The following is a 16209-nucleotide window of genomic DNA, read 5'->3' on the forward strand; positions in this document are numbered from 1 at the left end:
CGGTGGCTTTGTAAAACCATGTTTGGTACCCTTTTCTCCTCCTTACTTTCCAGTGCTTTCGATGCGGCTAATCTGTCTTGCAAAGGCGCCCTCACTTAATCAGAATGTGAGGTGGGTGCTAATTTTTCACACAACACTTATGGTTCGCCGATGAAACGAGTCCCTTGACGCACCTTTTGAGAGCTTTCGCAGTTTAGTTAGAACTCTAAACACGGAAGTTTGCCTAAAGTCGGGGAGATTTCTGCAGGCCTACTGCTTTGAGTGTTTATAGATTTATCCATCTACGGAAGATACCTTTCCTTTTTAGCCGTAAGTGATAGCTGTCAACGCATATAAGCTTATGTGGTTGTGAATATGTAGGAGTACGAAGTGACGCTTACTAGTGGGTCTGATACACCTACTGGTGCCACCAGTGCTGCGTCCGCAGTTTCTACAATAATACGTAACTATTCGGATTAGCATTAACATCTTGGAAGCCTGAGAGGTTGTGGATATGTCCAGAAAGCCTCACTGCCTAGACTTTAGTACTTGAATAGGTAAATGTATGATTAGAACATCATGACGCTACAGCATACCAATCCAGATAGTTTTGTTCCATTTGAAATTACTTTTTTTGTGAATTAGTAACCGTCATGAGAACAATGTTTGCACTTGTCCTGATTCAATTGCAGAATGTTCTGATCCATAGAGAGGTGTTTTATTACATTCCTGATCACATTGTACAAAGCTAGTCGTTCACCAGCATCACTGCGCCTATTATAATCATCTTTTGCTCATTTTTTTCAGGAAATTTGACCCTCTGTTCTTTTTTTGTTGCGATTTTGACTGCATCTGGTATCTTGTCCTCGTAATCACTCAAACCTTATGTTAAGATAGGGGTGTTTTTTGTAGTATTTCTGATGATTCCTCCTAATCCACGTGTATAATTGAACCACGCAACTCTTTTTAGAGATTACATTTGCATTTGGTGTGTCGTGACCATATTGTGCGTGAAATTACTTTTCACGATAATAAGGCGCCTTATCCGGGATCGGCCTGCACGACACCAATGGCAGACTTCGTGAGTGTCCGTGCTGTTGACTTCCCGCTTGCACGCGCGCCCACAAGCCCTCACAAATGCTTAACTTGAACTACAAAAAGTGCTGCTCCGCTGTGTCCGTCGATGGGAAAGAATGCAGTAATGACGTGTATAACTGATCTCATGTATTCTGCCTCACTAAAATTGGAAGCAAATTTGTAAACGGTAGGCTACTTACTTGCACAAAATAACAGTGAAGGATATGTTTTGGAGAGGGCTGAGTTAATTAATTTTAATTCACACGACCAAAGACAGACATACAGGCAAAGACATTGGAATACAAAAGGCAGGTAAATTTGCATGCAATTAGTGCACAAAAAACGCGACTGCTTTAAAGTCACTTCCGATGGGAGGTTGATTGCTCCTCTATTGTCTTTATTAAAGCCAATAGGAAAGTAACTGATGCCTAGACAAATATTTCTCCAGACTCTAACAGTAAGATCTGAAATTTGCCTTAATTCTTCCTCCAGTTACTCAGCAGTATTCCGCGTCTTTAATGATTGAAGAGCAGATTGCTACCCACTGTGCTAAAAAAGGATCCATGAAAGCATCACAACTATGGCTAATAGTGGTCCCCATGAAATATGTTATTATTTTGTCCTTTGAAAAGTGTCTATCGTGTGTGCAATCCCTTGTAATCGAATATAGCCCTATTTCTCAGTGTAACTCTACACTACTCTTTCTTGGTGACATTGGAACAGATTCTTAATTCTCAAGTCGAATAAGCTCTCTTCAGTGTACGCCCAGTAGGATTTCCAACTTATTTGAAGTTGAACACATAAGTTTATTATTTCGTCAAGTTTTGACACTCTCCTATTTGATCGTAGTTGCATAGAACTACATCTGCCTAGTGACCTATATGCGATGGAAATGACATTTGGGCAAACACAAATTCACGTAACTTCGTACACTTTCATTTACTACAACTACTACGAATTGTAGATGGCGTAGCGTCAATAAGTAGAGGTAATTTGTCGCTCCTATTTATTTTGCATTTAAAGATCTTGTGCTCCAATGAACGCTCATATCTGCTGAATCTTTTTAAAGTAGCACGGAATTGTCATTTTATTTCAAATTTAGTGACTTCGTTAGTTTTTCCAAAATTTCTACAATTTTTCCTGTTATCGCGAAAGCAAAGGTCAGCTTTAGAACTGATGAGCAACGGAAACCCGGGAATTGAAATAATAGAACTGTTACCTGCAGTTTTAACTGGCATAAGTGACCGAATCAATTCGACACGCTAAATGCAAATGTTGGCAGAATCCTCGAGTGTTCATCATAGAGCCATGTCCTCCTTAAGCTAGATAACCCCCCTTCCCCCCAAAGACTACTAAGTAGTGATTTTCCAAGGTTGCTCTGCTGTAGAAAAGATACTGAGCATATCAAAACGTTCTTGACTACTAGTTAATGTTTACTAGTACCGAAACTGAATTATTGGAGCAGACAGAAAAGTGGCTACGAGGTGTAAGCTTAATCAAATTGATAACTCTTGTCCATCATTGTATCAGTAAACGGCCACGACAGGAAAGCGAAAAACTGGCTCCGTAATATCGGCCTCACCCAAACTTCTCCCTTGTTTCAGTCCTTCATTCACCTTATCCGACGCAAAAGTAGAGTTCAATCACCGCCTCCTCCGCCTTCCCCCGACACTTCCTCACGCGCCAGCAGCAGGACCCACCAAACCGCAACCGATGATGAGAAGAGGGAGGCCTGAAGGCTCTCAGACAATTGAATTTCAGGACCATCTTCGAAAACGATATTCGCTCAGTGGCATTACTGACGATATTCAAAATACACTGTGATTTTATCAATGTACGAAATAGTCCCACTTCAAGGGTTTGCTTTAGAGGCGATTAAATCTTAAGTGGGGATTAGTGGGTCAAAAGTGGAATAAAAACCCCTACGCATTTCAAGAAATTCTCATTTGAAAGTGAAAGCTTGAGGTGTAAGGCAGCTTAGAGGCTCAAGGGTTATGGAAGTCGGAGGAAAACTGCTTGCAAGTGGAGGAGCCCACTGCCTCATTTCAAGATGAAATCTCGCAAAACCACATCGCGTATGCAGTACGTACGCTCCCCCACAATCCCTTAGAGCTCAACTTGAGAGAACACCGCATGCACAATCAAGTCAACAGTTATCCAGCCTGTTCAAATTTTTGGAGTTAAGGTAGTTTTAACAAGGCGGTACCCGACAGTTCCGCACGTTCTTGAAAGACCATGCGCTGCTGCTGATACCTCAGATGAATATGCCATCAGAGAATTATAACTCGCGTGTACACCACCCCACCTGCACGCCACCCGTTCCATTCAAGTACCGAATTCATACGACCCAGAACCCCCACCTTCCCGCCCCACCAGAACCACGAACACAATTTACCAACCCCACCTACGCCTCCGGCATCGGCACTTTGCTATCCTGGTAAGTGGATAACAGCATCCAATCGCTACTGCCAACTTATACGGCCTTCACAAAAGTCAATGGCGACAGCCCGAAGGAACACAGCCGCAGATCCCACGCCTTTGTCGACTAAAATCTGTCAAAGTTGACAGCGCCCAACCAAGTGTTCTGTCAAGGCCCTAGAAATAAAGGAGCGTGAAGACACGTAGGTTCAAAGGAGTTCGTCTTCCAGGTAGTTTTATTTAGTCGTCCAATTTTTTTTATAAGATCGTATTTTTAAGCACCTGCCCCAGATTGAGAAAATGAATTCCAAAAATTTCAGATATTCTTCTTTACAATCATAAAGAAGCATTAAAAACGAGGGATCATTCATATACAAGTACTTGCTCGTACACCTACAAGGGAAAAGGGAGCATAAGATTGACAAATGACACTCAAGTGAAGTTGTTTCACACTGGGAAAAAACTCAAACTCGATTTTAAGAGCAAATTGTGGAGCTAATTCCAATTTTCACACAATTAAGTCAAGGGAGAAGGGAAGATGAGTAACTCTCAGTAGATGGCTGAGAGTCAACTCAACCAAGGTCATCTAAAAACGAAGTAAATAAAAAGGGAGAAACACGGATAAACCAGGAATATTCAATGCATCCGACTTACCAGGTAAAGTGGCCAAACTTGCCTAAAAACCAACAAATTAGCGACGTCGTCTCCTGCTACCACGACGAGATGACGATAACGATGACGAGGAAGAAGACGACGTGGACGTCGATGAAGGAGATCTATGATGCCTACGGCGCGAATAACTGCGACTACGCAAACGTCTGCTTCGCAATCGACTGCGGCTACGGCTACGTGAACGTCTGCGCCTCGAGGTACTACGACTTCGTGAATACCTTCGACGTTTGATATCTCGACTGCGTGAACGCCGACGGCTTCTTGAACGCCTGCGGTTTCGAGAGCGACCACGATGCCTTCCGTGGTTACAGCTACGACTTGACCTCTCATCACTCGTCTCTTTTTCGGATTTCTTCCTAGTACTTCTGCGTTGAGCACTCCGACTTGTGCGTTTTTTATTCTGTGACAGGGAAGGGGAGGAAGAAGAAGGATGCTCATGTCTGTCGTCTTTCGGCGTTTTTTTCTTGTTCTTCATCTCGACCGAATCGCGGTGCTTTTCAGTATCCTTCTTTTTCTCCTTATCTTCTCGCAGTTTTGGAGCATCCCTGCTTGGCTCTAGAACCGATTACAGAAGTTACTATGCATACTTGCATTATCGTTGCTGCTAATGAGTGACTCAGTACACTGACCTCTTTCATTCTCCGTGGAGGGCGTGATGACACTAGGATCTTCAACTTTCGGATGAGTTTCGTCGGGATCCAATTTTGTAGGGGGTTCAACAACTGCTTCAGATTCGGAAGTTGCTTCTTGTTCACCTTCTCTGTCGGAGTCACTATCACTGGCATAAGCAGAGAGACCTTGAAGGAAGATGTTAGGAAATTTCACAAACACTTACCCAACACGCCTACACCAAGTTGTTCAGGGTTATCACTGTCGTTTGAACCGGGGTCAGTATTATCATGGTCCCCCTCCGAACCACTAGCTAGATCGACGACCGGTCGTTTGCACGCATTACGCGCCTCTTGACACGCCTCTTCAGCCACATCGAGAACGAATTTAGTTGTGACATCCAGAAGGACGTCTGTCAGAACTCGGGTGATGCAACGATTCTAAGGGGATGAAAAAAATGCAGACTAACGTACCAGTTCAGGTATGAAAAGGTTTTCAGGTAGACGCGCGCAGATAGCCAAGTACTCCGCCTCGGTGACGTGAGGGGCTTCGAGCCCACGCTCTGCATCCACAAATCCAGAGTTCTGGTTGGACGAAACGAGGTGGGGAGAGGGTTAGGGAGTTAGACCAACTGCACGGTGGTGGTCATGACCGGGGTGGACGAGAAGAGAGTGGGTGGGGAGAGTGCCTAGACGGGACAGCTTACCGAGACCTTTGTTCGCGGTGAACCGCCGTGAGGGGAGTTGGCGCCCTGGGCGCTAACGTTACCTAAATTATCCTCATCATCCTCTTCGTAGCTGGAATCGTCCCTTCCTCCTCCCCTACTTTCCTCGTCCTCATCTTCCTCCATTTCCTCCTCTTCCATCACAACTGCACCATCAGCGTCGCGTCTAATATCGCCTCCAGCGCTTAAACTGCCTCCGCTTTCACCTAAAAATTGAAGCCTTTGGAAATCAATTTTCAGCCACCTAGGCAACCAGCATTCCAAACTTTCTGTATATTTATAATTAGACAACTTTCACACCCGCATGTCTTTTGCCATCTTCAAGAGTGCCCCGGTACTCTTCTACATTTGAAACGCACAACTGCCCGTAATATTTCTGCAAAAAAGCAGTTTGCGGTGACTCAAATATAGAGAGGCGATCTACTGTTGCCCAACAGTTTTGCTATATCAACTAAACACCGAGGATATGACAAAACTCGGAAAGTTACTAAACAATACCCATCTCATTAAAATTTGCCTTCAAGCAGATGTTTAGAAGAAAAGCAATTGACGGATAAAACATGGTCACCACAGAACACTGTCCAGTCCTAAGCGATGCTTGGTGGTTTTAATGAGAGCATCGACAACCACTATAGGGGGCTTTTCAGTACCCGACGATCCTGTTTTCACAGAATTAGTCTATCGGCTTTTTTGTAGGCTTATTCTAAGTCAACATTTAGAATCGCATTCTTCGCAAGGATTACAAAAGTAACTCAAAGGCTACAACTGCATGATTTTGGAATGCATAGAAGTAGCTCCCATACGCAAACGGTCACACCGTCAAATAAAATATACAACTGGTATTAGCAAATGAATTCTTTAGTTGAAGCAAAAGGCAAAAAGTAATGATATTTTTCAGTTTAATAAGCTGTATGGTCACGAGGAGGCGACTCACAAAACTTCAACAGCATCGAAAAAAAACTCTCCATAACAGTGGAAAGAGAATTGGACAGGAACGTACGGTCTTTGAGAACTTCGCTGGCCTCCAGTTTCTCCTGTTGTTTGCGTTTCTGTTTTTCCAAACGTTCCAACTCGTCACGCAGCCAGGCGGGCAGAGTACGGCGACGCGCCTCGCCCGTCTCCTTCGGTGGCCAAGCACCCGAGCTCGTCGCCGCTTCCTCTTTCGAGTGGATAAGAAAAGGAGGCTGATCAGACCAATTACTGCTGATGGAGCCATCACGTAGACGGCCATTCGGCACGCTCAGAGGGTAACAGTGAAGAGGTAGGGCACACGTGCATTCAAATGAAGCCTCGATAGTTCATATATAAAAATATTAGTTCCGTTTGTGGCAAGTGAAAATGAGGGCAATCGCTCGAGAACAATCAAAAGCAAACACGAGAAAATTGGCTTGAGTTAATTAATGGTGCAATTATTATTGTAAAGATACAATGAAAAAGTGCATACCAGAAGAGGGTTTTACCGACAGAGCAAAGGAATGCAAATTACATTCGTAAACAACCCTCCCCAAATGAGAAAAAAGTAAGAGTTGTAGCAGAGTCCTGTAAAGTACCCATGTGGCAAAAAATTAGAAGTAAATAAGGTCACATTGCAGCTACTTTGACAGAGTTGCTCCTCAAATTCATACAGAAACATTAACAGAAAAAGCTACTGGGTGTAAGTCGACAAGAGATAATTAAGCAAGGAGTAGATCATTAAGTCTCCCTTGATTTACCACAAAACCATCAGCGTTCGTGACTACGGAAAAACCAACTTAGTTGGACCGACTGTCGAACGATGGACCACTTGAAACCACTTTATCAAAAACACGAAAAGTCAGTAAAGCGCAAACAAATGATACTATCGGCGATCGGATGATTGATGACCTTCCATGCACCAGAATCAAGCTTATTCTAACGCAAATATGACAACCGGTAGTGACTAGATTTGAAGTGACACAAATCAACACTGTCCATGGCCCATTGCTGGCATCTTTCGCAGTCGGCGTGTGGCAGATTTCGCAAAACAACGCAGCGGCTAGATCTATGAAGCGTTATGCAAATGTTGAATTATTTGTTGTTCAGATTCTAACACTTCACGGCAAAACGACAGCGGCAACATGTGGTTGTTGATGGAACATTGGCTAAGAATTTTCAGTTTGGATTGCACATTACCAGGGAAATGCAGAGAAAACATGCAAAATTCACTGCCAGGATGAGAACTTCGGTTAAGATTAGGTCTACCAAAGACAACAAAAAAGATTGACTAAAGTAAAATTACGAATCATTTATTCACGTCGTAGATGGAAAGGGAAAAATATTGGAGCATTTGTAACAGATAAAACATGAAAAAGTCAATCAGCTACCGCACTAGCTATTTACAAAAGAAGGCAGACAAGAAAAGACGTTGGCTGACACCGGTTAAGTAGATTCTTCGAGAATTAACAAAAAATGCATTTAGCACTTAATTTTGTAAGGAACATAAACTAATACAACGTGTCATAAGAAACTAATTTGTAGCTTGTAATGAGGAAATGATGGCAGAAAGGTAGAATGTTCCCAAACCCAAAGTACAAAAAATATACTTAAGTAACGAAAAAGTACCTGCAGTTGTAAGTGCGCCTTTGTAAGGCATCTTAAAAGGCCTTGTAAAACGCATGAGATTGTTTACATGTATGCATTACAAAACAGATATGAATCAGTACAACACGGTACTCCGATATATGCTATGCGCTATATTTCTCCCACTTTTTATTCCTCTTATCATGAAGTGCAGATTGAACCAGAAGAATTCAATCGGAATATATTTACCGCTTTAAGAATGCAAACTTTGTTTGAAAGCTGCAGAAAACCTCTCCTGAAATTTGTTACAGAGTAATTTGAGGAGGCGCGTTTGCAAACCGTACCACCTTAGTGGTGAATCAAGGAAAGATGCATTGCGTTCAGGAACACTCCCTTTCAATGACAACGAAGAAATGCACGACGCTATTAGCAAGTTAGGTAGATACTAACCTGTCAAGAATAACCTGCATTAATGTTTAAAATGGGTGGGAGAACGATTGGTTGAGATCAAATTACCAGCAAAGTCGTGGAAACCAAGTAAATGGTTCCCACTCACACGCATTAACAGCCAATATTAAGCTCCAAAGGGTCTCCATTCGTTTACTTCCAGGAAGCTGCTAAATACTAGACAGCTTGCTGAATGACATATTTCGACATGACTTTCGTCCTTTGTACTGCAATGTCCGTTAAGTAAACAAGTACATCATCTGCTATCCCCAAAGAATCCACTCACTAACAGTTCCACACTCGTGGCACGCACAACATCCTCAGAAGTGCATTACACGTGCAATTGGTCACTGTGAATTACCTACTAAAGGCCAAACAAATGAGGCTGAATTCTAACCATTTGATACTGAAAAAACTTAGAGGTGCAAAAGTAAAACCACTGCTTAAGAAATAGCCAGAACTAGCCAAATCGGCTGGAAGCTTTTAATCTTTAAAAGACAAAACAAGAGCTCATTTCTTGTCGCAAAAATTACGCGTGGAAGATATGTACCTTAGAATAGAAGGTAGCGATATACCAGGTACCTACTCATCGTCATCGTCAACTTTTCTTCCAGAATGTTTCGCCAGATGATATCTACTATCATTTCTTGGCATTAGACAATCAAATACGAAATCAAGAATGGGAAGAAAGTGAAGATAGAAAAGGAAATGGTTAGAGATGGATTTTTATGGCTTCCAAAGGTGAAGTTCTTCATTAAAGTATAAACATAGCTTGTGCCTCGCTGGAGAAGGAAAACAGTCATAATGACTACTTTAACGAACATGGTATTCAAATTCTCTGTAATCAATCAGATTTTACAATAAAAACTGCACAAAATTATTATTTAATCAAATAGTAACTAAGAAAATTTTGAGATTCGAAACAACTCCAGGATATACAGTGCCCAGGCCTTTGGGGAAATCTGCCTAGTAGAATAAGAGCTCACAATCTAAGATTCATTGAGAGGCTTGAAAAATGGGCAACTGGACTCACGGAAGGCAGGCATCACGTGCTCAGGGATGGAGTGTGGGAAGTGCTGCCGCAGGGGCAGGGGATGCCTTACGAAATGGGGGCGCGGCGGCTGACTAATGGGAAAGAGAGTTGGTGGAGGCATGGAGAAGTCATCCACCATGGGGTTCGACATCGACGCTGGTGCACAGCGTGCGTAACTCCAGTCCTGCTCTGGAACTGCTTCAGCGGGGTATGGCCTGTTACCCTCATAGAGGGGAGGAGGCGGAGGGTAGCCCTGTTGTTGCTATTAGAAGAATTATCATGGATTCTAAAGCAATCCCTTTGTTAGCATTTACCGTACTTTGCTTGAGATATCGCAGCTTGAACCTGAACTAACTGCATGGGAACAAATGACTCTTACTCTCCCACTAGATACTGCTGACAGTTAAATAAGTAGAAAGTAAATCCAAGTCTGGATTGTTCAATGTAGCGTGAAAACACTTATGGAATGAGAATATCTACCAAATAAGTTAAATGATCTGTCATCCATATATTATGGCCAACATGACTATGATGAATTCAGTAATAGGGGACATTAATGTGTCCAACTCCAAGTAAGCGGTAATTAAATCTAGGGGCCGCTGCGATCTCTTCAAACCTTTAAAGCATTCCTTTTTTGATGAATCACACCCTAAAAATAATTTTTGAAGGACGATAAATTAGAAATGCAAGTTAAAGTAATTGGAATTTAAAAGATAGGACAAAAGTATGGGACATCTGAAACAATCCCTTCATTGTAAATGATGCAACGGGCCGGTAAGAAGAACCAGCTACAAAAACTAGACTGATTTTCTCTTCCTCAATCTACCGCATCGCAGGAAATGAACTTTAACAAGAAAGTCAGAAAAGTTACTTGAAATCCAGAATTGGGGGCATTCAGTTCCGAATTTCTTTAGAATTTACATCTCTTTTTTTATCATATCAGAAGAAACATCTGGCAATTAAAAATCGTTGTAAGTGTGAAGATAGGTAAACTTGTGACTCCTCATCAGATGTACCTAAAGAACTAGATTGCGAAAGCTACAAAAGCAGAACACGTTTTTGAGCGATTGATATTTACACAAAAGGAGAAGTTGTCACTTCAGATTTGAGGCGGCTCCTTCAGTTGTAAAAAGTCTGTGTTCCCAGCTAAGCATGAGAAAAATCTGATCCATTTGTTTATATTACTATTGGCTACTTCCATGTTTGGCTCAAGATGGCAATTAAGACAAATGAACTGCCTAACTGAGATCAACATCTGCAATGAGCCAGAAGAACATAATGTATGATGAGGTACGGTTTTGATGAATCCACTTAGCTACTACAAAAAGTTCCCGTTACATAACTCTCAATTCGGTTAACATAATTTAATAGAAATGAGCATAAGAAGCATTAATGAAGTCATAGAGTTTTTGTAGTAGGTGACATGAGATGTTCCACCAAACCCTATAAAAAACTGGGTGACTAACGAGAAACCACACACTTTTTTATCCCAGAGAGTTTTCGGAAAAGCGTCGCAGCGCTTTGAAACTACAAAGTACCTTTTAATTGCAAATGTCTGCAAGTAAAATCAAAATGCTGCTGCTAATTCCTGTGATACTGGCAACTATCTTAAGAAACGAGTTAGTAAAAAGCACCTTACATGATATTACTTTAATCACTACATTATCATACATTAGGAATGGGTGGAGGTGGTCTCGTGAAATCTCCACGAGGTGGCTGGCCGTAGTGCGTGTGATGATACTCCCTGATAATCGGCTGATCCAAAGGCGGGTCCACATAGCCCTTTTCACTAGGCGGATAGTAATCCTGGGGACCTTCCTGCCACTGGTTGGAAGGACCCGTAAAGCTCCCGTGTTGCATCCGACGATAATCTGAATCTTTAGTGAAGAGTAAGGCAGTAGCAAGAGAAGAACACATAAAGAGCTGATGAAAACAAGTTAGCCACCGTGTGAGAAGTCGTGCGAAGGGGGAAGAACACGATCATCCGTGTCGTGGTTCACTTCAAAGGGGGGCAGCGGCACCAGAACCCGATCATCCTGGTCTTCCATAACGACTGCAAGCCGCGTCTCGGCCTCGACGGGCCTCGGCGGGGGCGGCGGAGGAGGTGGCGGCGGGGGCGGTGGTAGTTGCTGCTGAACCGTATTGGCAGCTGCCCACTGGCGAGCAAGTTGTGCCCAGTGATTGGTTTCCTCAACCGTGCTTGGCATTGTTTGTGGCCACTGAGGCCACCCTGGATATGAAGGCCACATTCTACAAACGACAATGACTGTCTGAGGACATAGCCTGGCGCACCTCATTATCATATCAACAATGCGATTTTTACACAAATCACTCCTTGGTTAGAGCAAACAGATTATTGTTTTATTGTACCGTAAATGAGGGTTTTGCTTACGGATATTATCCCCAAGGGTGCCCAATTGTTACCAAAACGCAAAAGAAACATTAGCCGGTCTCACGAAAATCTACCGAGCAAACCTGGAAATACCACAATTCGACCAACCTACCCCGATTTCAGCAAGCCTTACCATTCTAAGCAAAAATTAGAGGGAAATTTTACTACAGCTAACCACGTGATAATTAGCAAGTACACTAATTCAACTAGTGGAGGTTGACAAACGACTTCAATCGAGTATATCAGTAGGTTTACAAGCCATAAACACTTAAATCATACCAAAAAGTCGTTTGAAGTGACAATGGCCACATGCAACTTACAAATGAACCTGGTGAGAAAGAAGAAAACAAGCACGCTATTCGTACGACGACCAACCTCACTGGCGGATGTCTTTGACATTGCAGCCAATAGTTAACTTGGTCGCATATTTGCAATGTATGCAAAACCTATCGATTTTTCACCATTAAAACTATATAGGTATATTGTTTCGTTCTCTTGTGCTAACGTCGCTTTTTATAGATTTGCTCCAGATTTTGCTCTAACGTTACACCTACTTACTGTGTTAACGGGAGGTTACTGAACCAAGAGCCAACTGCCCAAGTCACTTATAATATCCCTCGAGTTCAGGACATTTACGCATGGCATACCAACCTCTGAATATTATCCTAATATGAATTCCCTGGATAGTCTAAGTGCGGTCTATAATTCTTGCCAATTGCATATCCGTATCCATTCATAGCTCTTCACTAATCTTCGTATTTATTGTAAACGATGAGCCGTCACTGCAAATACGCAAACCACTAATAATTTACGCTATTTGAGAATCTGGACAGAATGCATGAATTTTAAACCGTTGAATAATGAGTTTGTCACATTTTATCTTAGCGATCCGAATCTTCAGTAGTGAAAGAGCATATGCTAATTACCTACAGAAGGGCTGAGGTTACTAGCATGGCCGGAAAGCAGAAATACAACCTGTACTCCCATAGTCAAATACACATTTAGGCGAAATACCTATTTACTACATTGTGATGTACAGCAATTAACTAGATGAATATGTCAACATCACTGGAACCGCCTTGGGAAAGTAATAAAATGTACGCAGAACATTTTGTCGGCCCCTTAAAATTATGTAATTTTCTTCAATGAGATTACAAGAGGGAAAATAATGTTCCGCTCTAACGTAAACGCTACTTTCCATTGCTAAAATTCTTTTCCATAAACGTAGTCCTTCTTGTGCAGGTTGCAGAAGTCTTGAAGATCGACTATCGAGAATCTTAATCTATTCTGTTGATTTATTAAGTACGAAAGTTCAAATTGACTCAATCTCTAGCTCGATGTGTTAGCTGAGGGGCTGAAAATTCGGTTTTGCACTAGCCACAACATAATCTTGGGGAAGCAAACTATGATGCTCATCGATAGCCTAAAGGATTGCAATATAAACGCGTGAAATCTTCCATATTCCGCTTTGGTCAGGAAACAAAAGAACTCGGTTTACAGATTTTGCTAAAATATCGACGACATGTAATATTTACTCCAAGTTTATCCTTAAGCAGTGTAACATTTAGTTTAACTCATTTAAATCCTACTTTCGAGGCTCAAGATGATTATAAATTATCTTTGGCGTTCACCGCGGGGCTTTGGGCGACAGAAACAGGTGAGAGGCTGACAAATACAGGGAAACACCAGTTGCAACAGATTATCGAGTAGTCTTGTGACAATCAGGCCAGCTGTTGCAATGAGGCAGTTGAATAAAAACTGTTTCCAGCTGAAGATAATTCCACCCAAGATCGTCTGAAGTCATTAAAACAAGTAAGATTTAACAAAGGCGGTATCCCACCTCCCCCTTTTCAGCTCTTTTATTCATGGCGTGTGTACTCTGGTGAACGATGAAAAGACTTGCAACGCTGCAACACAAGGAAAAGGCGTTCACATATGCCGGAGGAAGCATTGTTCGACTTTCACTATCTCAAATGTGTGCCTGGCCATTTAAATGGTCAGGTGACCAGACACAACGTGACCACAACCTGACTATTGATTGCACTGCGTGTGCTGACAGCTTTGAAAGGATGGAGGAGCTCTACGAAAACCTCCTTGCTCTGACCATATCCTTCGTTTGTTTGCTATCCCTCCACTGCATGACAGTTACTTTGAGCAAATGCCTCCCTTGGTTGGAAGTAGGTGTCATGTTGTGTGCTGGGATATTGTAACCGACTTTTATTCTCCCTCTAGAGAGTCAGTCTGGCCGCTTACTTAAGGACAAAAGATGGAAGTCTGAATTGGGGCGTGATTGGAGTCGCATTCGGCTGCTCATTGGCAGCTCTCCTCATGACTCGATTCATTGTCAGGATGACTGACCAGGTGATTTGCAAGCGCATCAAACGATCACAGAAGGCTAAGAAACGCAATCAGACTTGCGGTTCCCGCTAAGTGTCATCGAACTTAGCTTGCATCAAATAAACGTCCGGATGCGGGATAATTAATCTCTTCTTAATCGACGGGATTTGTACGCACACTTTAGAGTGATTACGGACAAGGTGAATGTATGTATGAAATTACAGCCTACTTCAGTGACAATGCGCTATCGTGACTCAATTCCCAATTTTGAATGGCTTGCATGCATACACCACCAGTGCAATGTCAAAAGCACAGGTGCTTATTTCCTTGCCTGAGCAAGCACTAATTTGTGTTGAGTTAGAGCAAAGAATATGTAAGATACCACTGGTCTAAGAACAAATGCATTTTCCTAATTTTTGAGCGGCAGTTACATCATCCAGTTCAGCAGTGAATGTGGTAGTATTAATTTTAAAAAAACGAAGCATCTGATCCATATTTGCTAATTTTCTTCCCAAAACTCCAGTAAGGTAGGTGTCAAACAGGATATTGCTGCTTTAAATTGAGCAGAATGACAGGGGCTATTTAGCTCTGCTGTAAAGTGGGTTTTGTATGTGCGTGGTCATTATTCCATAGAGCTTCCAACCAGATCATAAATGACAAACATCAGAACGGACGTCTTTATCGCTGACGCAGACAGCCGATAGTGGGGACGGGGTGAGATTCGCTCGGTAGCTTCAATGTTCACGTGGTGTAACTAGGCGACCTTGACCTTGGTGATTATCAGTACACTTAAAGCGCATCCATACGCAATTTGAGCCAATCAGGAGAGAGAGTGGGGACACGACTCTTCAGAACACTTAGGGATTGGCTATAAATGGGTAACTTCGGGAAAATTGAGCAGGAACGTTTTCTGGGGTTGCAAGCCTCCCCATTGGATTTCATTTCTAAGATGATGATAACATCAAAAGGCATTGACAATGTACCAAATTGCACCCAAAAAATGGTGCTGATGAGCCGTTAAAGACGTCAACTCTCTCACCCTAAACTTCGGGTAGTTTACATAGAATGATAAAGATTATACATGAGGATGGATAGAATTCTTGGGATGCTTGCGACCCCAAAAAGACTCCTGTTCGACTTCAGAAGATTCTTAATGATGACTGGTCTCCGAACATTCTAGATAGCCATGCCTTCGGTCAGTCAATCTTGATCGGCTCAAACTGTGCATGGATGTACCTTACGGGTACCACAAATCACTCTAAGGATAGAGTCATTCGTGTACGCACTCATCATTGTTTATCCACGTATGTAGCCGACATAGGCATCTGCTCTGAGGACTGTCTAGTAAATGGTCGGGAGTTCAAAAGGATCCAAGTTCAGACACTTAAAAATGCCAATTCATAAAGGGAAAAAAACGAAGTTTTATCACTTTAGCCTCATTTCCTCAAATTTACAAGCTTTAGATTTAAATCTTTTTTGTGTTTTAATCAGTTGCCATCCCTGGAAGCGCAACACGAACAGAAAGACCTGAAGGCGCGTGGTGCAGTTCAACCACGAATATCCCCAAATTCCGATTAACAATACCTTCAATTTAAGACTCTAGTTTAGTCGCCCCTTTTTACTACACATGAGGCTTTTACTCTTCCCTTTACTTCTCATGCGATCTGATATCACGTGTGACACCGTCGAAGACAGATCAACGATGGATCCTTCACATCCGACAGTAGTTGTGCACATTGTCGATTCAGATGGGTTCACCTAATAGGAAGTAAAATCCTTAGCCATGTCGCTTGATCATCCTAGGTCATACTATTTTCGAAATTCACAATGCCATTTTGTAAATCAGTCGGCAAGAATATTTGACTCCTTCAGTGCAAGCCTTACTCCGTTATGGATCATGACGAAAAATTTGGAATTGGGTTATTGGCCACTGTGTCACTAGCCTTTCCGTTAAAAATTGGCTCAGATTCAGCCACCTGGACC

General features: G+C 42.3%; 3 protein-coding genes across 3 annotated transcripts in view; 2 read left to right on the forward strand and 1 right to left on the reverse strand. All coding sequences in view use genetic code 11, as the record gives it.

The window, feature by feature from the left end:
* The window catches only part of EGR_09389 (Bestrophin-4), a gene marked incomplete at both ends in the record, with an annotated part of 3797 nt that extends 2600 nt beyond the window's left edge, over nucleotides 1–1197 (forward strand). Inside the window, 2 exons of the mRNA XM_024498638.1 lie at nucleotides 950–1060; nucleotides 1108–1197. Of these exons, the coding sequence (XP_024346927.1) occupies nucleotides 950–1060; nucleotides 1108–1197 (201 nt within the window). The remainder of the gene's footprint in view (nucleotides 1–949; nucleotides 1061–1107) is intronic.
* Nucleotides 1198–3982: 2785 nt separating this feature from the next.
* EGR_09390 (myo inositol monophosphatase) lies at nucleotides 3983–12288 on the reverse strand (the record flags this gene model as incomplete). Its single annotated transcript, XM_024498639.1, has 12 exons — nucleotides 3983–4060; nucleotides 4129–4415; nucleotides 4510–4701; nucleotides 4776–4943; nucleotides 4982–5195; nucleotides 5229–5339; nucleotides 5462–5685; nucleotides 6480–6638; nucleotides 9498–9759; nucleotides 11169–11374; nucleotides 11443–11727; nucleotides 12210–12288. 12 exons carry the CDS (start codon nucleotides 12286–12288, stop codon nucleotides 3983–3985), a joined length of 2265 nt encoding a protein of 754 aa, XP_024346928.1.
* A 1490-nt stretch (nucleotides 12289–13778) lies between these two features.
* Nucleotides 13779–14319, forward strand: EGR_09391 (hypothetical protein; the record flags this gene model as incomplete). Its single annotated transcript, XM_024498640.1, has 2 exons — nucleotides 13779–14066; nucleotides 14122–14319. 2 exons carry the CDS (start codon nucleotides 13779–13781, stop codon nucleotides 14317–14319), a joined length of 486 nt encoding a protein of 161 aa, XP_024346929.1.
* Between the last annotated feature and the right edge of the window lie 1890 nt (nucleotides 14320–16209).

Source organism: Echinococcus granulosus, assembly GCF_000524195.1.
Source record: "Echinococcus granulosus chromosome Unknown EG_S00146, whole genome shotgun sequence".
In the NCBI taxonomy this organism is placed as follows: Eukaryota; Metazoa; Platyhelminthes; class Cestoda; order Cyclophyllidea; family Taeniidae; genus Echinococcus; species Echinococcus granulosus.